This window comes from Oreochromis niloticus, linkage group LG18, assembly GCF_001858045.2.
Source record: "Oreochromis niloticus isolate F11D_XX linkage group LG18, O_niloticus_UMD_NMBU, whole genome shotgun sequence".
NCBI lineage: Eukaryota > Metazoa > Chordata > Actinopteri > Cichliformes > Cichlidae > Oreochromis > Oreochromis niloticus.
The window spans coordinates 15,554,747-15,579,408 of NC_031982.2; the positions used below are offsets into that span (position 1 = coordinate 15,554,747).

Genomic DNA, 24,662 nt, shown 5'->3' on the forward strand with positions numbered 1-24,662 from the left:
GCTTAGTTTGAACTTCAGCAGGTGGTCTTGACCTGATGCCTACATACCTGAATGGAGATGCTGCCATACAAGTGGGTAATTAGATATGCATGTTATCGAGCAGTTAATAACCATGCATTTAATAGTGGCCAGTAAATGCAGATTTTACACAACCCATCCATGTCTCTAGGATAATTACTTCTGCATGAGGCAAATCGCATCTTGTAAATTTCCTAACATATATAAGATACGACTCCATGAAATATTAACTGAGAAGGCGTCAGCCAGTGGATATAAATGGCCTTGGTGTGTGAACATCCACAGCAATGCTTAATAACTTTTTAAATCTAATTTTAAGCTCGAAAGACAGATGAAAAACTCTGAGTTCAACAGCTGTATTTATGAGAGCAGAGAACAACCAGCAAAAGTGAAAACGCACATTTTTCACAATATCGTGGAAAACAAATTCTGCAGAAATCAGTTACATCAAGTATTTTAGAACATGTAACTTTAAAACAGGATTGTGGAAAATGTACAGTTTCAAACATACCTGCATGCAGTAACGTGAAGTATTACACTAGACTGACACAAAAGATAGTTTACTGTCTTTGTATGCTACGTGACTTATTTGTGGATTTACAAAATCATACAGCTGATGTAAAGATTAAAAAAGGAAAGAAAACTATCCTCTGGTTTACTTCGTAACTAGAAGTAAGAGAACTTTGGCAAATTCACAGCTGACAAAATAAAAATATATTTGCCAAGTTTAGCTGTAGTGATTTTCAACTACCATTGAAAATGAACAATTAAATTTACCCTGGTCCAATTTAAACCACAACAAGACATTTTATTGAAACAAGCCAGGAAAACAAAAACAAGAGCTGTGAAATGACTGAGCAGTGGTCATTTAACTCTTTAAGTGCGACTTCACAAAACAAGGGGAATGTATGTAAGCGGGGAAGCAGACAACATTTTCCCTGCTTTCTACCCACAGGTTGGACTCTTAACGTCAGCTATGATGAAATGTGTGAGTTCTTGCAGTCTTCGGGTCATCACGTGATGGACTCCATCCTTTTTTGTGTGATAGATTAATTGTAGCCCATCACTAAGAACACCAGCAGCCTGGTTTTCAAAGCAGGGCCAAATTGAGGCCATCCCGAGCTTAGACATTACTTTAGACAAATTATTTATGAGTGGTGTATGTAGACTTTACTTTCAATAATTAAGTCATGCCTGCTTCAACCTTTGGAGCTCTCATTTGGTCCTGCTGTGGAAAAGTGGCAACATTTAATAGTCCATCATCTCCTCTCCTCTTAATTTCTTCTCTTGGGACTCTGTCCAAGCTTTGTTGATTGTTCTCTTCATCTCGTCATCTCCCTCTGCATAAATCTTTTTCAACACATTCATCAGGCCCTCGCCAGGGTCAGCATTCTCGTCAAAGCTGGGTTTTCTGTTGAAAGGCGGCAGGAAAATACTTTAATGGTGCGAACAATTCTTTGGATTGCTCTCATGTAGTATGTGTGCACCCAATCACTGCACTGCAATCACAGTGGCTTGAGACACGGCACTGTTACCGCACTTTATTTCACAAACTAAAATCAATAAGCAAATTTCTAACTTACTCCTTCTCTTTAGACTGCTTTTCCACCGCCGTTAGACAGTCCCACTTCTTTGTTGACTGCTTCTTGCACATGACCAAGACCATGTCTGTTTTTATCTGTTGCAGAGAGCAAAAGATAGTTTCAGAGTGTGGACAACAGACTGGCAGCTCAAATCAAAGACAAAAAGTGACAGGAACACTGAAACTGCATTTAACAAGGTTTAAGTATAATCACAATAGCCACCTTAATAAGTTAATGCAGTATACTGACACAAGCTTAAAAATTGGGTGTCTGCTGCCCCCTAGTGGCCACACAATTCTTAACTACCCACATCAGAACCAATGCAAGAGCATGTTACCTGTGGTAATAAGGCTAGAAAATGAATAAACCAGCAACATGCTCTCACCTAATTTTGTTTTAACTTTAATTTTTTTACTTTGTTTGGCTCTTCATTGATGCTTACTTTTCTCTGACAAACAGGTCAATCACCAGAAATCACTACTCCAGTTTTTCTCTGCAAAATGACTAATATTTCCTGAAATCTTAAAATAAATACCAGGGCTCTAGACTAACTTTTTGACATGGGCGCACCGGTACGCCTAACTTTAAAAATTTAGGCGTACCGGCACAAAAGTTAGGCGCACTCAAATTTTTCAACCGCATTGCTTAACACCGCAGTTTTACATGTGCACTTTCTTTGGGGGGGGAAGTCCATACAGACAATATTAATTTCTAAATTATTAACTAACAAACTTGTGTTTAAAGTGCTTTGTCAATATTGTCGAAAATGTTAAACTTAATCATCATCTTGGCCTGACGACCTGTTTGCTGCTGCCTGCTGCTGAAAGGCAGTGGGGAGAGGGGACACTTGGGCAGTGCATTTATTGCAACATATAATGTGTTTTCTGGATACACTGCTGTTTTTTCAGCATTCAAAGATTGATGGCACCGTGTCAGAGCTGGCTATGAATTTCAGACGGATCAGGCCTTAACTTAACAAAAAAGTTATCAATAGTTCTTTTCATCTTTTCTTATTACCCACAGCTACATCCACTTCTGTCGGGCCTAGGCTGCTCACTAGGGCTGGGTATCATCACTGATTTCTATAATCCATTTGATTCCGGTTCTCAAAGTCCTGATTCGATTCAATTTAGCCTCAGACAGTCAGAAATATTATAATTCTGATCATTTATCAGTACTGATACACATGAGACTTCATCAGAATTGTGAACATCACAGCAGATGCCTTTGTGTCAAAGTAACTGAGAATAAAACACAGAAAAACATGAAGGAGATTTTCCTGGTCTGGCGTTTTATAGCAGATAACCTTAAAAATATTCTGCAATATTCTGCAATTTTGCATAATTTTTTTTTGTCGCTCGGTCAGGCCTCTTCCGGAGCAAAGGCCTCGGGGCCTGCAACTCGGTTCACTCTGGCACAGCTGGCTGCCGGCAGAGCCGGCGGGCACGCCGGTGCAGCCCCCTCTGGCTTCTGCTCCGTGGCTACTGGGTGACCCCCTCGTCTGGGGATCTCCTCAGCCCTTCCCAGGAAGGTGGCACGGATGCCCCTCCGGTGGTCCTCCTTGGGCTCTCGCACTCTGGGGCCTCTGGATGTCTGGAGCCTGGATCTCCTCCATGCCTGCTTCATGCCCTGGGGGACGGGGCTATGGGCCTCCACACCCTCTAGCAGACCGTTACATGGGGAAACCTTTTGTATACAAGCGCGTTGATCCACACAGGTGTACACACGGGTGTTCACTGTTCGTAGACAAACTACACCTTTCTTAGCTGCTACCTCAAAGCACATTGTGCGCTGTCTGTCCTGTGTGCTGCACAACAACTTTCAATATTTAGTATTTACTGCTGTTCACACTTAGCTAGATTAACGTGATGGTGTTGTGTTTAGTATGTTGCTTTGTTTTTGTTTGGGGTTTTTTTTTTGCTTGTCTTCTCCTTTTTCTCTCAACAGGTGATCCAGGAGATTTTTTTTTTTTTTTCTTTCTCTTTGTCTTTGTAAGTGCCCTTTCTCACTGTCCCTTTTCCCTTCTGTTTTTCTTTTCCTTCCTCTCTTTCTTTCTCCCTTTCCTATCCCCCAGTCATGTCTGTCCCATCTGTAACAACTGAAAATAAAATAAATAAAAATAACAAAGTTTGATCAAATGGACCAATACGGCAATGCCATGATGATCCATTTGGCAAAATAAATCCATTTGGTATCCTTGTTGGTCTTCAGACAACAATTCTGACGGCTTAAGAACCAAATGGGACAGGCAAAAAAAAAAAAAAAATTTTGCATAATTTTAAGAAGTTTAAATTTCTTCAGTATTGAACAGCAGAAATTAGGCTTTCTTGTCCGAGGTCATTTAAGTGAAAAAAGAAAAAGAAAAGAAAAAGACAGCGGCCGACAGCGCTGTAAACAACGGTAGACTGGTGGGTAATAAGCGAATGAATAATGCAGAAAACAGAGATTTGAGACGGGAAACTGTTCTTGAAGTACAGAGAGAGGGAGAGAGGGAGCTGTGCATGAAGTGGGATTTTTATCGTGGTGGAAGCAAAACAGCAAAACTCAGAGGGAATTCATGACGACGTTGATCAAATGTGAAGCGTAGTTTGCTGCTTCTTTTGCTGCTGGCTCGGTGAATTTTGGTTGGAGAGACAAAACCTGCAGCTCAGAATCAGCGCAAAAAAGACGTAAACACAGCGGACCCGATGCATCAGAATCGCTAAGCTCCGATAGCGTGTCCGTGTTCGGGCCGTGGGGTGAGAAAGCCGAGAAAGACAAAGCTGATTCTGATGCGTCGGGTCCGCTCTGTGTTTATGTCTTTGTGTGGAATCCGTTAATGAATCGATATCGCTTTATTCAAGCTACTGACCTCTCTCTTCCACCTGCACTTTCAACTGGACCACGGCCAATCAGAGAGGTCCCGCCCCTGACTATCTCTGATTGGTTTAGTCCACGATAGGGGCATAATGTGTGTCTGTTGTTGACCACACGGAGAGTTGCAGAGATTTTTTTTTCTTTGTTACCCGAAAATAAATTTTTTTTTTTTAGTCGCACCACTGAAAAATTTGGTCGCACTCTAGAGCCCTGAATACAAATAAATGCATCTATTTAAAATGATGCACAAGCTGAATTACCAATTAATGAGCAGTCAGGTGTTAATAAGGTACCTTTTCACCTGCTTTCTTAGCTACATTGATGCATACACGATTTAAATTTTCTTTATTACTCTTCATCAAGCAGCAAGCTTACATTACAACCATCTAACATTATTTTTCTCTGGTTTAAAAGAGATTTAGTGTGATGGCTGCAGGAGGTAACATGGCTTAGAACTGTTGATGTGGTGCAGAATATGCAAAGGCAATCTTAAAAAATAAAAACTTTGATTTGATCCAAAGTCCTGCCACAGAGGTTTTGAGTAGCACAAAGTAGCTGCCTGTCAAGCATTACCCTCTTGACAGACAGCAGGGGAAACCTGCATTATGCACAGCTTCATGCAAACTGATGTTTTAGCTGTGAGTGAAGGAGAGAGAGAAGAAGTATATACTGCAAGTATTTGGCCGATTACTGGCTTGCAATATCAGAGACCTACACAGTTTTGTGAAATATGGGGATAGTCTGCTGAGAGAGATTGCACCACTGCTTCCTAACGCACACCCACTCATCTAAGATGACAAAGACTTTTGACCCAAAGCCAGCAATGATTTCTGAAATACAAACATCTCATGGCAGGCTGGACTGAGGAGAAGAAGCTGAGTAAGCAGCATATGATTTGTTTACCTTTTTGTAGCTGTCCTGTTCATTGATTGGATACAACAAGTTCAGAACTGTCATTTCGTGGTTTTTGCCATCTAGATCCTTCACCAGCACAGAAAATGACCTGCAATACAGACAAGGGGCAAATTCACGTGTACTGATAAGGGAACAGGAATGTATAAACAAACTGAACACTATGCTGATTATCAACTCACCGTTCTGTAAATTTGACCTCCACATTATCTGCTGATATTTTGTGCACATCTTTCAATGCCAGATAAATTTTGACAAACTTGTCTGACTGGTCCCATGCTGCAGAAAAGATGATAAACATGTGAACGATTTTAAAATACTGTTTTTTTTCCCCCTCCCCAGCTCTTGAACGCATCTTAACCGCTTGGTTTTCTCAGTAATGTTTGATAGTGCTACTCGATAACTGCCCCATACCATAGCTGGTTATCTTGACGGTGTATGCTGCCTTAGTGGCTGCAGACGGGTCTGCCTCTTTCCTGGCCTGTTGTTCTTTTTGTTGTCGTTTAGCTGCGAGCTCCTTCTCCACCTTTTTCTGCTCCTGTTTAAGCAGATCCTGAACTCGTTTCCTCTCTGCCTTCTCCAAGAGGGACCCCAGCTCCAGCAAGTCTGCCTCCAACTGTTTAATCTGTATGAGGGCAACAATACAATCACTGAGACACTATCTGTTTGAATCCAACTACCAAACATTTGTTTGAATTAAAAAAATAATTATATAAGTAAATCAATGTGCAAAAACTAACATCTCATTTCTAAATAAAAACTTCTATTGGAACTTAATAACTAGTAAGAACAAAGTGCTTTCTACAATAATTATATAGTCACAAACCCATTTCCCACAATCCACTCTCGAAGTCATATTACTTTATTTAAATGTAGTCTAACCTAACTCACAACACACGTTGGAACTATGCATTTGTCTGCGAGTTATCTGGCATCCAAATAACTTAGACGCCTGTACATATTACAGTTAGTCATGTCTTGAGAGATAATTTACAGGTGTATTGTAATATGTAAATATATATATAATTCAAATGTAAAAGTGCTTAATGATACTGTACACGAGTGGGTCTAGTAACATCTCCAGACAGCTAACGGAGAAGCCGAGTAACTACCGTATTGACTTGTTTAGCAGCGCAGTAGCTGTTTTACACTGAATGATGTTGCTAGAATGTTCTGGTAGTCCACTAAAAGCTAACAGCTAAGTTAGGCCCGAGCTACTGGCACGCGCCCCCACTACCGACTGTAATCGTATTTGCCAGACAGGCGTTTTATTTTGGTTTACAACTGTAACGTTACATTGAAGAAAAAACTTTAAAAAAAAAAAATATCAGGCATCACGCAGCTGCTCGCCATGGGTTGATAGGACTGACGTTAGCAAGCATTGCACTGCCTTCACTGTATCTATGGAAATCCAGCTACCTCAGCTAAACCATAAAAGCTGCAGTTTTGCTGAACACTAAACTGAATGAAACGATTCTGCTCACCTGTTCGGTTAAATCCATTCAGGCTTATCAGTATCAGCTACACTATGAAATGCCTCTGCGGTTCTTCTTCACTGCTCTCAGACTACTTTGCGGGGCTTGTTTCCGACGCCAATGGCTCTCCCGTCTTCTTCATTTGGCTATTTGCAAGGCCGACTACAGGTGTGCTACCGCCACCTACTGTACTGAAGTTTAATCATCGCTAAACAGCAAAGTGTCTTTGTATGTAGAGCATGACATGAATTAAATGAACTACGTTGTATTAAATGAAACGTTTTAGGGTAATTTCAACTTTTTTACTGAGCCTTTTAATGTAAAATCACATGAATGTTACAGTTTGCTGGCTTTCAACAAACTTGCACCACTTTAAGAGACAGATTCTATTTAATTGCATTATATATACGCATATTGGCCACACGATCTTTTATCTGCTCATTAATGCAAATAACTAATCATGGCAACAACTCAGTGCATTTAGACATGCAGATGTGGTGGAGATCAAACTGAGCACCAAAACAGAGAAGAAAGCTGATTTAAGTGACTTTGGTCTGAGTCTACTGGGACTGCTCTGAGCTGATAGGAAGGCAACATTAACTCAAATAGTCACTCATTAGAATCATGGTAGAAAAGGCAGAAGCAGCATCTCTGAATGGATAACATAGAGTAAAAATTTGTGTTTTGAATGATTTAACCTCTATAAAAACATGAACATAAGCACACTCACACACACAGGTGTACATGCAGGTACTCACAGACACACACTATCTTGGTTGGCTGCTGCCTCTAAACATATCATGCATTATTAGTACTGTATGCTGCTCAGTAACATTCACTATTTATTATTCACTGTTACTGATGCTTATGTTGGTTGTTGCTGTGGTTTCCCTACAGCAGTGCCGAAGAGGACATAAAAAATAAAATAAAATACATTTCAGAAAACCAGTTTCTTTTCATACTCCACTGATTTTTTCCACAACATATCAAAACTACAGCAGCAGAAAGACATCGAGTGCCACTCGTCACCTAAGAACAGGAAACTGAGCATACAATTCACACAGGCTCACCAAAATTGGAAGAAGATTGGAAGGAAGATTGTTGCCTGGTCTGATTAATCTCATTTCTGTTGGAACATTTTATGGTAAGACCAGAATGTGGTGCTAACCAAATGAAAGCATGGATCCATCCTGCTTTGAAGCAAAAGTTCCACACGTTTGGCATTTGTCACATCTTAGATACTTTTCAACTATATAAAAGGCCAGTTATATATTATATACAGAATAAATGAAAAGAAAGTAATTGAAAGGAAAATGTGGGCTTTCTTGCCTATCCATTAGATCTCATTTTAGGGCAGCCATTACCTTAAAAAAATAACTTACTTCTTTTCCTGTGACAGTAGAAGGTGTTAAGCTTTAATAAAACTTTAATATTACACATAACATTTTATAATAAACCAAGACACTCACAAAACTGTAATGTACAACAATATTCATTTATTTATCAGTACTCATATCAACTTTCTCATTTTTTTTTATTTAGAAGGCTAATAAGGAAGCAACAGCACCTTCCTGACCAAGGAAAACATAATTTACACAAGTAATCAAATGTAGCTGTCTATTCATAACCACTGAAAAATCTTGTTTTTCAAAATGTCTGGTGAGACCTCATCACCACCTTGCCCTCAGAATCCCAGACATCTGATTGTGGTCAGCTAGATGACGAAAGACAATACGGCTAAGACGCCACCTCCGCTTTACTCCTCGTGGTCGGGAAGTCATCACACACCTGTTACGTATCCTCACAGGGCAGCTGTCTCTGGGTAGTGCTGAAATTTCTTTGTCTGCTATCTCCTGCAAAAAAATGAATAAATAAGTACATAAAATAACAAATACCGGCTTCACTCTGTACTAATGTCTTTTCAAGGATTCATTCTGTAACAGTTCAATCATCACCATTGCTGAGTTATTTATTAATACACATATGACTTGGGCGTCCTTCTTCAGTATATACCTGAAGCTCTTTGGGTAGGATGGTGTTCTTCCTCAGTGCGTTAATTCGTAACCTCTCATCAGCATAGTCAAAGGCCATCTGCCTCCTCTTGACATCCCTCAGCATCCTCCAGTCAACATAGTAACTTCTCACCTGCTCCACTGCCCCCCAGCAGCTCCTCAATGCCTGCAAACAGTGCTCCTTCAGTTAGTGAACAACTATTTAGTCTGCCTCTGTACTCACTTACACACACTGTAGCTCTAATTGAGGCCCCCCTCCCCAACACAGGGTTTCCCTCTTTGTGCTTAATAAATGTATCAACACTTTGATATCGTTTGAACCATCTTTAGGCCCTAACAATTTTCAGAAAAGCCAGAGCATTCTAAACCAAAAGCTGATTATTTTGGCACATCTGCAGTGCCGTGTGATACTGACCTGATGTTAACAGTTTCTGTTCTATGCGGCTATCTTATAAGCATGATAATGTCAGAGATAGAAATCAAGTTTGCCCGAATTAGAGCAGCAGGAGCCCAAGACAACAGAGACACATAGATGTGAGCCAAAAAATAAATGAAACCTCCTTCGTACGCTTCCGAAATAACAGAGGGTGAGAGACCCTGGTGATTCGGACATAAAACTACTGCATGCTACTTTTGATGATCCATTGAAAACTTGCCTTCCTATGACTTTTGAATAGTCCACACAGATCGTGTTAACAAAAGGCTCACTTTGCAGGTTCAAGTAAAACTAAACAGGGAATGATTTTGTCCATATAAAGAGCGCTCAGCTGTAAAAGAAATCGGTTGCACTTGAGAGATAACGGGCCACAATTAATGCTAACAAAGTCATCATTTTATCCAGCTTAAATATCTTGCTTTCAAGATCATTAGAAGTCATAGCGTAAAAAGAAGTTAATCACTCAATCTTTCTTGCTAGAACAAGCTTGGGAACTGAGCATATACTACCTGTCATCTTATCTTATAATTTTCATGTATCACGTCCTCTTAAACCCTTCAAAGAACCACACTGAGCCAGGTTTGACACATAGCAGGCTAACTAGCATTAGCCGCGAAGCTAACGTCAGAACACTAGTTACATCAGTAAAACAGCCAGTATTACATTTATCGCCCGAAAGTCAGAGATAATAGATCCAGTCTGAATGAAAACACAACCTCAGCTAATACATGCAAGATCACCGTAAATGCTTTACCTGCTTTGGGACGCAGACGGCGGAATAAAGGGCATTTAACCCAAAACATGTTAGTCTGTTAACCGCCATATTGGATTTGACTTGCGCGAAACCACCGGAAATTGGAAAAAAAAAAAACACTCAACTTCACCGCCACCTATCGACCAGGAGTGTGACGAGATAAAATGAGGAGACGTACAGGAAAACGAAAAATCGTCAAATTTATGAGCGAAAACGCGACACAGTTACAAGTAAACCGTGAAAAATGTATGAGAAAAAACTCATGACTTAAGAGGGAAAAAAACAGGAAAAGTGTGTCTTTTTTTTTTTATTTTTATGAAAGACTGACATCGCCTCACTTTACTATCTTAAACTGCAAGGAAGTTCATATACACTACAGGCTGGGTTCTGTTTAAATGGATTGTCTAAAATTATCGCCATGTGAGTATTCAGGGATTGTGAGCATAGAAACATGTATTTTGTTTTTCACGATTTCTCTTTGCAGACAGTTTCTACAGACACCTCCCAACCAGTCCTGTTGATAATGTGATTTCAACATTTCTTATGAGTTATTGATCCCAAACATTCTCTCCAACCTAACCATGAACACTTAAGTGATATTGCTCCCTTTCTTTTTAACAAAAAGAAAAGAAAAATAGTTTGCAAGTTTTTCTTACATTATTCTTACATTGTTTTTCTTAGAAATGTATGAGTTTGTCTCAAAAAGATTTTTTTTCTCACTTTTGCTCTGTCCACAGTGTAAATCACAGTATAAATAAACAAATATTATTTGGATAACTGATGCTCAAGGCAGTTTATTTTGTAAGGTTGAGACCCTACAGTAGGGGTGTCCAACTCCAGTCCCCGAGAGCTACCGTCCTGCAACTTTTAGACGCATCCTTGTTCCTGAATCAAATGAATAGCTTGTTATCAGGACTTTGAAAACTTGATGGCATGCTGAAGAGGTAATCCAACCATTTGATTCAGCTGTGTTGGAGTAGGGATGCATCTAAAAGCTGCAGGACAGTAGCTCTTGAGGACTGGAGTTGGACACCCCTGCCCTACAGTAACAGAGAGAAAACCCAAACAATTAAGTAACGCCCTATGAGTAAGGGCTTGGTGGCAGGGGAAAAAAACCCTTTTAACTGGAAGAAACCTTGGCCCAACCAGGCTCAGGAAGGGGCAGCCATCTGCTGTGACCGGCTGGGGTGAGGGGAGGAAGATAGGACAAATGACACACTGGAGAAGTGAGCCAGAGATGAATGATAACCATTAATTAAATGCAGATTTGTGTATAAACACATTTAGAGTGAAAAGAGGTGATTGAAGAAGAGACGCTAAGTGCTAATTATGATGACGTTAATATTACATTTTTGCAGCAGAATTACATTTGTTATTACGTTTGCTTTAAACATTGCAATACTTAAAGAGTCATGATATAAAGATAGGCACAGCCTGCACCAATTAGTTTAGGGTATAAATTTCCTTTTCTCATCAGTGCTGAAAGTGTTGTGATTAGTTTTGCTTTGAATCTCAAGTAACTGATAATCCCCTTTGAGAACATGCTGTAACAATCTGAATTTACTTGAATTTTTAGTCACTTGTAGTACCATTTGACCACCAGTAGGTGGCAATGTAGTCCTTTTATGATGAGATCATTCTCTCTCACCACCCACCAGGACTAGGGCCCCTGTTCAAGCTGAATCTAAACCTTGTGTCTTAAATCTTCTGAAGCACAGAGTCATCTCTGCTTCCCCAGCACTCCTAACAATGAAACCCTTGTGTTTTAAGGAAGCACATATATTAAACAGTGTGCTCTTCTTCTTTCAACATATGTCTCAGCAGGGTGCTGTCTTTAATAGAAGAAAAAGCATATAAGCAGAGTGGATTGCTTTCTTAAACAATCCCCATTACTCTGCAGCCTGGAGGAGATGTGTTTTTGGATAAATATTAACACATGACAAACTCCAGCCAGTGCTTCCTCTATAAAAAGCATTGTTATGAACCAGGCTGGAAAATTGGTACCGGGCTCTGAGCACTGACTTAAATAATAAATGACTCAAAAAGTAAGCACATTACTGCTTACAGATAATGGTATTTGTAAACCTGTCACCGCACCAAGCGTATTAATGTACCAAGAAATTACCTTAACTTTTTTTGTAATGGAAGTCAAAATATTCGGCTGTCTTTCATTTTCTGGGTTAGCGGGAACAACTCTTTACGAATCACTGTAATTGCAAAATTATATGGTTGTCAACCAGGAGAAATGTTTTTGAAATTTGCGAAAACACAGCTTTTTCATTTGACAGCACCAGTTTATCATACTTAAACTGCTTTTTGGCTCCGAGTTAGTTTTGGCCCGTAGTTCAAAACTTCCCGACACAGCTGTTCCAAGATCATCACGACGAACCCAGAATTATTCTGTCAGTGATTTCTTTTACTTTCCTGAGCAAAGTTGAAAAGGTGACCCGTTGCAATTAGGAATAAATGTTTGTGATGGAAAGAGGAAGTTAAAATGTTCCTTAACCAGTCGTTAAAGAATAAGCTACTCTTTTAATGATAAAGGGACATCATTCAAATATAGCACAGCTAATATAGAGTAGTTATAGTTCAGAGAGCTTATGAGGGGGCAATGCTGGTCAATCTCATTCAAAGCAATAGATCTAACATATGAAAAACAATGAGAACAGGTGGTGTTACAGATTAACAGATGCAAATCGAACTTTAATTTCAACTGGCAACATCCTTTGTCATCATTATTTCTCAAGCAGCGAATCTATTCTAAATTACTTGGGACGAACAGCTCTGCAGCTGCACTGACAGAGTAAAGAGTGGGAGGTACTGTGTTGCTGTATAACAGCAGTGTGATAGGGGTCACCGGTGAGAAATGTCCATCGTGCCAGCAGATAATATAAATTAGATCAATGATACAGTGTTTCTTGCCCGCTGGCTTTAGGGAAGCGATGCAATTTAAAGGTGTTTTGCGCTGGTGTCACACTGGTGCACCTGTGCGCTTTACAGAAGATCTGCAGATCTAAGGTCAGATCACAGCTAAGACTGGGGTAATTTGGGCACAAAATCAGGTGGTATGAAACTGAAATGTAACTGAGAGAAGTTGCAAGTGCTCAGCGAGGTGGCCTCATGAGTAAAAATGATGGTGCAGCGGTGAACTCAGTCAACACCCATGACGTGATGTAACCAAGCGGCAGCTCAGATCACGGGTTACACCAGAAGGTTACACAAAAGGCAAAACCACCATCAAAGGGTCTCTACGTACTCAAGATGATGTGGGTGTCAGGCTTGGTTCTGAACTACTCCAAGCAAAACAACATCTTTAAAGTAGCAACGTTCTTGCAACAGCTATAATTAATTGCATGCTTTAGCACTACATCTAAAGTCTTTATAAAGTCCTTAAGTTCCAGGGTGACACATTCAAGCCATAGGAAAAGTCCACTAATACATACCAGACAGCCGTGAGCAACCAGCTAACCTTCCTGGTATTCATCAAGGATGCCTTCTCCTTTAGTGGTTTATGCATTCTTTCATCTAACCCTAAACAAGATGATTAAAGCAAACAAGGATCTCTTGGCTGATCAAACATGAGGCTCATTCACAACCTACCACATGCAGATGAAAATGTGACAGGAGCAGTACGTCTGTATATTTTCTGTGTGCGTGTGTTTTTTTACGGTGTGTTTGATTCAGACATAACACGGTTTTCAGGGGATGGTGGAAGTGGCATGTTTGCTGCCAGCATCTCTAAGCTTTCCTACCCAAATATCTGATGTAAAATAGATGCAGGGAAAAACACTCACACGCTGGATCCACATCAGATTCCTGGGCAGAAACGACTGTGTCCGCACGTCTGATCAGAATGATATTTCCAAAGCTTGTAGGCAATAAACAAAGTGTCATTTTTCTTCTTACTGGATTGGCTTTCCCACATTTGACCTGTGTCAACATGTCTTGTGAACATTCATACACAGCCCGTATAAATAAACTGCACTGCGGCCCAGTGCAGCGCATTTCAGCTTGTATTCCTTTGGCAGTTCAGATATTTGACACTAGTTTGAATGCAGTCATATCCAGCCACTCTTTATCATAGCTATTCCTATATCATATATTAGTTTTATGTGACTGTGATATGAAAACAAAGATGAATTGCGTCCCTCATCTGCTCAAAGATGTGGCCAATTGAAAACATAGTTAGTCCGCCACACTTTTATTCATAATTTAGCTCATTTCAGGTATGTCATGTAAACTGAAAACTGAAATAAATAAATAAATAACTATATTTTATCCTTGGAAAAAATATACACTTACAAGACTGCTTCAGTTCAATTTTATTAATAAAGCTCCACATCACAACAACAGTCGTCTCAAGGCTCCAACCTGATAGGAAGGCAGCAGTAAGGTAGCAGTTAAATAAACACTTATTATAACCAAGGTATGTAAAAGAATATCTCTAAAGGCACAATAGGTCAAAGCATGAAGCAGATGGGCTACAGCAGCAGAAAACTACACAGGGTACCAATCCTGTCATCTAGGAAAGGAAATTTGTCCACAGTTTTCAGGTGGTTTGATGAATCTTGATTTCTGCTGCCACATTTGATATTGTGTAAACAATATCAAAGTATGGATCCATCCTGGTTTGTATCAACAGTGTATTGGTCGCCTTATGGAGTGGGGGATATTTTGTGGAACACTCTTGCACCTCAGAATCAACTAAGCAGCACCTCAGCCTACCTGAGTGTGGTCTCTGACCATTTATCATTAAAGTGTCCCGTGGCTGCTTCCAGCAGGATAACATGCAATATCACAAAGCTCACATCATCTCAGACTTGTTTCTATAACATGACAGTGAGTTCAATCAAATGATCTCTACAGTCACCAGTAGATCCAGTAGAACAGTTCTCTGGGTCAGAGGCGGTTGCCAGACTGTTTCAGTCAGCAGTACCTTTAATAAATACTTGTCATAGCCAAATTATACAGAAGAGCATCTCTGAATGCATTACAGATGGAACCTTAAAGCAGATGGGCTCCAGCTGCAGAAGACCGCAGCAGAAGAGCATGAAACTCAGCTGGAATTCACATAAGTTCATGCCACGGCTCAGTATTATTGCTGACCATGGCCATCCCTTCATGACAACAGTGTACTCGTCTTGTGTTTTCAGCAGGATAATGTGCCCTTTCAAAAACTTTAAATAATAGCTTGCTGGTATCTTTAAATGGCCTTCACATTCATCAGATCTCAATGCAAAAGAATATCTTCTGTGTGTGTGTGTGTGTGTGTGTGTGTATAGCAAAATGATGTGCCTCACTCAATTTCAAGTTGTAGACAATTTTCTCTTAATGCTAAATGACTACAAAATGTGTTTTCCTTTCTATTAAACAAAAGTAATCTACATAGGCTACGTTCGTGTGCCTATTTATAGCTTCTCTAAACACACCATAGTCATTTAATGTCAAGAAAGAATTCTGTGTTGAAAGACCAGCCATTACACATATGGTACATGCTGTGATACTGTAAACTGATTTCAGTTCATTTTAGAAATTACACCATTTCTATGAAATAACAATCAAATGCATATAGTACTGTAAATGGAGCACGAAGGAAAAACTAACAGTGAGACATTTGCTGTGTTTCTCTGGCAGAGTTAAATAAATAACTCTTTCTCCTACAGATGTTATAAACTTTACAATCTCAGCCACAGTTTTCAAGTTTTCAACTGCTCCTTTATTCTGAACCGGATGTCTTGGGCATTTTTTTCCCCCCAATGAAAAGAACCAAGCATATGCTACTGCATTTAAAGGCGCTTTAATAAATCTTTGACAAAGCAAACCTTTCAGGCTGGATTTTTGATCACGGAAAACTCATGCAGCAGTCTACAGTATATTTAAGCAATGTGCACGCTTGCCTTGAGATGTGAGAGAATCTGCAAAATTAGGGGAGAAAATGATCTTTGAAGCCTTCTAAAATTTCACAAATAAACACATTATTGAGATAAAGAATTCCACATGTCTGTAAAAGAAACAAAACAACAACAACAACAAAACAGCCAAGCAACATAGACACTGTTCATGGCACTGCATCAGGATAGGTGTTAAAATATCTTCTCTTTAGTGACATTTCAGCATGGAAACTCTGTTGCTTCTCAGTAATCAGTGTGCATTTGAACCAGATACAGCTCATTTAGCAAGAGGCCATAACCTGGCTGACTTGGAGGTCCCTGCTTTGCATTGCTCAGGAATGTCCAGCATTCCCCCAGGAGGGACAGACTATTCAGCTTGCAGGCAAGTATGCTATGTATAGGTTAGTGCAGACGCAATGGTTTAGTCTAGACAGACATTTCAGGTTAATAAAGTACTTAAAAATGATTTGCAGTTAAATGGAATTGAGCCTTTAATAAAGGGAAGTGAAAAAAGATTTTGGTTTTATTTTAATAAAAAATGTATGAACGTTTATAGGAAAGTTAGTACACATACATACCTAACATACTAACACCAGTATGTGGCACTTTTAATCAGTGTTAGGCCAAAGATTTATTTTTAAATTCAGGGTATAGCAGATGCATAAATAATATGATTGAAATGAAGATGATAATACACTGAGACCTTTTGATTTATCTGTCTGTACTCACATCACAACTCTCTTCCAGTCTGGATAGTGTTAGCATGAGTGTTACGCAATATCGCATCTGTTTTATCTTTATTTTGTCCTGACTGATGAGTCACCAACTTAATATTGTCAATCACAACACCATAAGGAGGGGAAAATAATTGTATTTTGAGTCCCATCTGCAGATATGCTACATTTAGTAATACTCAACCTAGGGGAGTCTTTTTCTAAAGTCAACAATTCACCTCTCCAAGCAGTGCTGGTTGTTGTGGGATTAAAAGGTCTGTTGCGTAAACTTATAAAGTCTGAATTCCAATATTCCTCTTTCCTGTGATTTGGAGATTTGACATTTAGTTCATTGTGAAGATGAAAACCAGAAGAACTTTGGATTTAAATGGACTAGTTACTTTGGTAGAGAAGGGAAGAGAAGGGGGTAAAAGCACATCTGTGATTATACTCACAGGGCCACCACTGCCCTAGGAAGTATAGTGCACAAGCTTTGACCACACATCTTTCTTGTACCAAGACTGCTGGTGACGAATTACAAGGCTGAAATAATTCCCTATGTGTCAGTGTTAGAAGAACTGTTCTTTTGTGTGACCTCGCTTTTAGTGTGTTTGCAGTTGAACCATATTGTTATAGCCAAAGAATGAGTGGTTTCTAATTCTTCGTGCAAGAATGAAGGTAGTGTGTTGTTTGTCCCTGTTAAAAAGTGCCTCTCTTTCCAAGTAGAAAGCCTGGAAGTCTTGGTCAACCTTGACTTATACTTACTGTCTCTTAAAATGAGTTATCTTAGCAAAGAAAAGATAAAGCCATACATATATATATGAAATTAGTGACAATTTATCACACATTCCATAAAGACATTAAGCCTGGTAATTTCCCTTGGTTGGATACATTTTATAGAGGAAGCCACAAAATAGTACTCCATAACTATTTATGCTGTAAAATGAGAATTAACCTCCAGTTTTTACAAGAAGTGATGTAAGTTTTCCTGCTCCAGCTTGTCCCACTTTTAATTCTCACCTTTTCTCTCTTCTCTGAGGCTGCTGTCACGTCTTTAAGATCAGGAAGCATAAGGAGTGCTAAGTTATGTCAGCTGGGTGAATGGAGGTCAGGTCTCCCCACGGCGACACATGGACAGGAGGACCAGACCCTGAGGACTGGTATCCACATCAGCCCAGGAATCTCTGTAACAGCTGCTGACACCAACTCATCTGTCACGCTGCTGCTCGACTTCCCCTGTCTGATCCAATTAACTCGTTTTCAAATACGCTTCACTGACTCCCTCTATATGAATTAGGACTCATTAATTATCATTCTGATGGCAGCTTCATCTTATTTTATGAATCAAAGCGCATGTAAGTGCCAAGTAATTTTAACCGTAGTGTTTTTTTCTTTGTGTAAAATTTAGAGTGACAAATGTATTCATATTTTTGTTAATGGTTTTAGAAATGGTTTTGTGATGCAAAGCATATGTGTCACAAGACTTCTGACAGATCACAGGTCTGAGGCCAGACCACAGCCGTAGCAACATGTTGTCAGATCATTTTCAGCACTTTGCAATACGCTATCTAACAAAACAGAAGCCAAAATAAAAACATTAAAAAAAGAAATATGTTCATTGCTCACCAGAAGTCGAATAGCTTCAGCCGCTAATCACGATGTAGACAAACAGTTACTCCACATATGTTGTATTTACCACTTTCTGTGGTTGGAAAAGAACTAAAGCTTTACTGTGGTGTGTTAAAGATCACTGGAGATAACAGTTTAAATGTGCGTTACGCTGGCGTGTGAGTGTCCGCAAGTGTTCGTACCGTATATCGCCAATGTGGAAGGAATTAAAGATGTCTAACCGCACAACATGGGCTCTGAAGGAAACACATTCAGCAAAACTTTCATATGGCTTTAATCTGTTTTCCCTGAAATGACTTCAGCTTTATCTACATGTATGGCAGTTTTCTCATCTAATCTGCTTTCCACCAAAGTCACACACCAAGACCTTTGACAACTGTAAACATGTAGAATATGACTCTGAAGCTAGTGTTGGCTACAATTCCCCTGATACGATCTTGTCATTTCTATGTAAACAAGGAGCAAACGTTTTGCCCGTTTTTTGGCATTTTTCTCTTTTTAGTAGAAATGGAAAAATCAACTTTTTAACCACAATGATGGAAAATTGTCAACTCTGAGTTGGCTGTTTTTATCTACCATAATTACCCTCAGACAAGCCAGACATTCAGTAGGTCTTTAAACACATTTCATGTGTTAGATATCTGAGGGTGCTATTTGGACCTATCTGTCAGTCCCCATTTCACAACAGGCCTTCATAGTGTAGCTCCCCCTCAGCTCAAATCAGTCCTCTCAATCAACAGTTTCCAGATCCATGAGGAGACAATCAGTGTTTCTGTTAGCATGTGCATGATTAAATGCGCCATATGATTCAAAGGGTAGAGTTAATGTGCTTTTTGTATATTTATATGGAGGGAAAAAAGCAATGAGGGTTCAGGTCTTCATTACTAAAATGGTTGTTTAAGAACAGAATTACAAGCTGTTGTTATGAATGTCTGATGCTGATCAAACGTATTTACACTAATGTGGTTGGGAGCCTCAGACAATTTTAAGTTCTCAACTTCTGATAAATTTCTAAAGGCTAAATGTTTTCATGATGGGTGCTAAACCTTTTCAGTAAATTCTAATGAAACCTTTTAAAGTGCAGTGATGTTGAGTAAACATTTTGACGTTCTTGCTGAAAGTTAAAAGAAGGGATGACTAACACTTTCTGCTATTCTGAGCTAACCTGTAGACGGTTAGCTTAGCATAGCATAAAAAACAAGAAACCTGATTTGTTCTGTTTGTGCGGTTTCCTTTATTCAGTTTAATATCTATTTGATTAACTAGATAAAGCTTCAGAGGTGCTGGTATGTGCATTTTGACACCTTCAGGCAGACCCTAAAAGACCCATCGGAGTTTATGCTAAGCTAAGCTATTTCTGTGTTGCAGATCTTAAACGTTTGTACATAAACTTGTATTTTCTTTTAGCTTCCTGGCAGGTATTCTATACATAGGTTAGTACAGAAACATTGGCTAAGTGTAGACACAAAAAAAGGGTTAAAATAGTACATAAAAATACTCACCTGGTACACCTTTCAAAGACTGTCCACCTCACTCTTCATTCAGTTAGCTTGAGTAATGCTCAAGCTAAACTAAGGTCTTTCTGTGTCTCAGATCTCATACTTTTGTACAAAAACATACCTTTCTGAATGTATATTAAGTATTGCTACATGCAATGCACCACAAGCAATACATGTGGTATACAGTCATAATGTTGTATGATGACTATCCTCAATAGTCACCACCTTATTGGAAAGGAGACCATCAGCCAATTTTCAGCGAGCAAGAGGAAGATAAATGGTCAGCAAATGCATCCATTTATATGTGTTAAATTGTCATTGTCACTGTATCATATTTTAATATTACAACATATTTAAAGAATATAATATAAAATGAAGCAAACTTCATAAAAAGTTGAATCTATACTTTTGGTCAAACAAAGATGTCACAGCCTCCAATATTAGGACAGCATTTGTTTTCTAATTTATTATGTCAAATTTGTAACTGTAAACCTTTCTAGTAAGTGTGCAGATTTGCAAATATGGAACTTAAAAAAACTAAAATTTTTATATAGCTTTGGATTAAATGGTGTCCAAGATGTTGGTAATGGTGCCGTATGTATTAATAAATAATGTTGTCATTAGCTCACTTAATGTCATCTTTGGCATGTTTTATGTATCGGGGTACTTGCAGGAGAGTACTGGGGCAGCTTAAAAACTATTTTGCAAGGTTTTTCTTCCAAGAACTACATGATTATGCTGACAGCTGCTATTTATCTTGGCTGTAAGTGAAAACTGAAAAAAAGGTAGCCATCAATTTGAATCCAAAATCTGTTTAAGGGAATATGTCAGGACGGAAGATCCTGACATCATCAACACGTTATGATTTCTAGACACAGAATATTACCTTAAGTGAAACCCCGATTCAAGGCATGCGGGTAAGAGACAGAAAAACACTGTAACATTTCATGCTTTTGCAGAACTAAATGACTAACACTCTATAACCATCCATCAAAAAAGTCTTTGTGTGATGAGGATGTGCAGTTATAATGACGCTTTTTATTTTATCCTCTTATTGCTCTCCTTTCAAAGCTTCATAGCACAGAATGTCGCATTTTTTATTATTTTAATGCTGTTTTGGGAATTAAGGAATATTGCTACTAATATTTTTTATTATTGTTGTTTTAAGTGTTATACTTTAGTCTTGTTATGATTTATGGTCCTTGCTCAGCTGTGAAAGATACATAACAACTTAAAAAGTAAAAAAAGGAAAGCATAATAAAAAATGATTGTGCATAGACAATTCTCTTGTTTTTGCTACACCTTGTGACAGAAATGTTACGTGTCATTTCAATCAAGCGTACTAACAGAGAATCTCATGCAGTGTAATGTCAGCTGCTACAAAATATTTCTGTCTTCACATAATCTCATAAGGATTTCTCACTGTGTGCTTGAAACTCATACTTGCACTTGTTTTAAAAACATGAGGAAAAAATGCAAACCACAAGCCATGACTAATCCTGCTTACCAGATCCTAGCCTAATTGAAAAATAACTGTGATGTTAAAGCCAAGATTTTCCACTGTCATGAACAAAACACAAAGTAAGGTTATTGCTGCTGTTGTTTTCAAGCATTGTTTTTGAATTGTCTCCATTATCAAGCTCAGGTTGAAGATGAGGAGTTTCCATGTCCAATTAGGCAGACTAGACTAGTACTTTTATATTTCTTACCTTCAGAAAGCTTTCATTTATATCCTTTCATATTACATACACACACACAGGGCGAATAAGAATTGACATACACCCTGATGCATTTTTATCCCATGCAGGCTAACTCATTTGAGGACCAGAGGTGCGTGGGTTATTCTAAAGACAGTTCAGAGTTTGTCTTTTTTCCCAAAGAAATAATACAGAACAGGAGCAAAGACATGCATCGCATTAAAGAAACCATAAAATGAAATTAATCCTGCTGGGAAAAGTCCTCTTACATCTGCTGTTAGTGTGGCGTATATTTCCCAGCATGGGAAAAATTCACAGTGTACAAAAATGCAAAATTTAAATGGTCACACTGTCAACTTTTATAGTGACATGCATGAAATAGTTTCTCTTTGTCCTATGAAGCTATGCAAATCTCATCACCTCCCGCACAGCATGCCCCCACAACAAAGCGTATGGATAGACTTTAAAGTTCCATTTGCAGACTTTTTTGTAACATTTAAGCATACAGAAGATGGAGGGCTTTCTTCTTTTGATATTAAATACATTTGTGAATTAAAAATGAGAAGAAATTGATTGGTATGTTTTAGTGTTAAAGTCTGTTCAGATACTTTTGTCTGACTCTCTCTTTACAAAATCATTGAAAGCAACTGCTAACAAACAGAAAATGACTCAAAAGAAGTTGCGATTTTTGTAATAAGTACAGAGGAAAGCAATGAAAACTGTTTCCATCGTTAGGAAGCAGTTATGCCATTTATGATGCACTTAATTTACCAAAATCAGTCACTTGTTGAGGGGGTTGTCAGCAGAAACACAACATTAATGCTTCATGACATTTACAGCTAAATTTTTGGCAAGTGAATCTCTGCATGCATGCGCCTGATTGTGACATTTGTTGTGTTCCTACAAACACAATTTAAGAGAAGGAACATTTCATGCAGTTTCATGCAGTGCTAAGTGACCAAAGATAAAAAGACCTGATAATAATGGTGTTACAGTATTGCCTACTGTAATACATGGTTCAGTGTGTAACCTCTAGTTGATTTCTCTGACTTGTCACAGTTTTCACAATAAATACTACATGTTACCATGTATGTTGCTTATTATAACATATTTAAATTTAACATTACATTTGAGCTTTTGTTATATTTTATTCTACTCCATAAAATGTCCAATACTTTGATAAAAACATTGGGTATTTTAAAATAAACCCATTGTCTCTATATGAGGTCATACTTTTGGTTCAAAGATAATGCATAGTTTTTATACTTATCGGGTCCAAACAATCTCAAATAGCTAAGAGAACTTTAAATAAATACATCCTAAACTAGATCTCCGGTCTCAGGAGGTTAGAATTAGAATGGCATTAGGGAAAATGTGTTTTTCTTCCATGCTAATGAGAAGCTATACCACTCGCATATCAATTTGATACTATAGCCACAAGCTATAGGGCTTAGTACAACAAATACTGCAGATGCAGGAGAAACACTCTAAATCTAGTGGAGGAAATACCAAATAAATGTATTATCTCCCAGAAAGAAAACAAATATGTATATGTTCTCTCTGGGAGGTCTATGGCCATACGAGACACAAGAGGCAGTTTTTAAAAGAAGTATTTTTGTCATTGGGGATATCAGATCAGACTTCTCTTTTTTTCCCCATACAAATCTTATTCTCGTGATTTTACTCTGCACTCTGACGAAATTAATTAAAAAACCTCTGATTCATATCTACATATGCCTTTTTCTAATAACAAGGACCGACGAGCTTTGTAAGAGTTGAAAGGAATCTTTCAGCTTGATAAAAAGAAAGTCAAGGCAACTTAATTAATCACTGTAGGCTTTACTCTGGAGGCATAGTGTAATTGAAAGTGTCCTAGATTCACAGTTGTCTGCTAATGCAAGTTTGAAAGATGGCTAGAAAGCCCTGTTATAGAACCAAATCTAAGGCTCAGCAACACATACTGATGTTCCAAGGTTACGTCTTAACTTCTGGAAGAAAGGTAAATTCTCTGTAATGACTACGCCATTATTGAGCATATGGTGAGCCATTCATCTCTGTCCATCGTCCAGGGAGGAGTTTGCCACTAACGGCACCTCAGATACTGCTGCTGAAGGACAGATGTTATCTTTCAGTAGCTATGCTGTCTTTCAGTGACAATAATACTATCATTGGTCTTTTGTGTTATTTGGAAAATATTGCTATTCATACATATATGTTATTAAAAAACAAACAAACATCTGACCCATTCATCACCAGCAAACCCACAGTGGATTTTTATAGAGTTAAATACTTATATACTTATATAGACCATATATATTTATATGGGAGACTGAATTTACATCATTATTTAAAGGAGACTATTTGTTATTTCTAAGTCATTATTCTTTCTCAAGAGTTCCCCAAGAATTCCAGTTTTTGAGGAAACATTTTACATTCATGATGACATACATGGTGCAACAAGTGCTGCTTAAATAGACAAACCTGCTCAGATTTATCACCTAATTGTGCAGGTGTACCATTTTAACATATCTATAGCGTGGATCTTCAGGGAGGAGGTGGATGATGGAACCGAACGAGGGAGTGAATACTTGGTGTGGGATATTCAGTCTGATCCAAATTGAATTCTGGGGTCCTTGTGTGCTGAATATGTAAAATAAAAAAGTAGAAAGCAAAGGTGAAAACATGTTGTGATCACAGGTCTCTGTGCCCCAAAGACGTCTGAAACCTTACTTATACATTTAGAGACAAACTAACTGTGGCTGTCAGCTTAAAACTGTCATCCGTGACACACGGGGTCTACAGTAACGGTTGCAGTGTTAACGGGTGATGTGTTTTCTGCCCTCGCTTGTATGGATGCACTTAGCTTTTGCATTTTATTCTGTGCTAACAGGAAACATCTTGAAACGCAGTACTTTTTCATTGCATGTTTTAAAGTGATCACAGTCTGAGGAGGCAGGTTTTTGAAGCTTGCGGTTTTTTCTGTCGGCTTGAAAGAGTTAGCGTTGCTATGTGTCTTCACAGTATGCTTAGCGGTGGCCTGTTTCACAGAAATAAATGAAAAAAAATAACGTGAGAAATATTTTAGAGAGAAGAATATGCAAGTTTTAAATCACATCAAGACTTTGGGGTTTCTAATTGCCAGTCATCCAACCAACAGCAAAGTGATTATTATCACTCAAGAACTCAT

At 38.6% G+C, this 24,662-nt stretch overlaps 2 protein-coding genes across 2 annotated transcripts; both read right to left on the minus strand.

The window, feature by feature from the left end:
• Window positions 1–358: 358 nt before the first annotated feature.
• cacybp (calcyclin binding protein) lies at window positions 359–7,011 on the minus strand. Its single transcript, XM_003438149.5, has 6 exons — window positions 6,854–7,011; window positions 5,784–5,994; window positions 5,552–5,648; window positions 5,361–5,460; window positions 1,602–1,696; window positions 359–1,429 (listed from the first exon to the last, which is right to left on the minus strand). The coding sequence occupies exons 1-6, from the start codon at window positions 6,869–6,871 to the stop codon at window positions 1,267–1,269; spliced, it is 684 nt and encodes a 227-aa protein (XP_003438197.1). The 5' UTR covers window positions 6,872–7,011; the 3' UTR covers window positions 359–1,266.
• Window positions 7,012–8,318: 1,307 nt separating this feature from the next.
• mrps14 (mitochondrial ribosomal protein S14) lies at window positions 8,319–10,195 on the minus strand. Its single transcript, XM_003438148.4, has 3 exons — window positions 10,047–10,195; window positions 8,858–9,022; window positions 8,319–8,697 (listed from the first exon to the last, which is right to left on the minus strand). Exons 1-3 carry the CDS (start codon window positions 10,113–10,115, stop codon window positions 8,515–8,517), a joined length of 417 nt encoding a protein of 138 aa, XP_003438196.1. The 5' UTR covers window positions 10,116–10,195; the 3' UTR covers window positions 8,319–8,514.
• Between the last annotated feature and the right edge of the window lie 14,467 nt (window positions 10,196–24,662).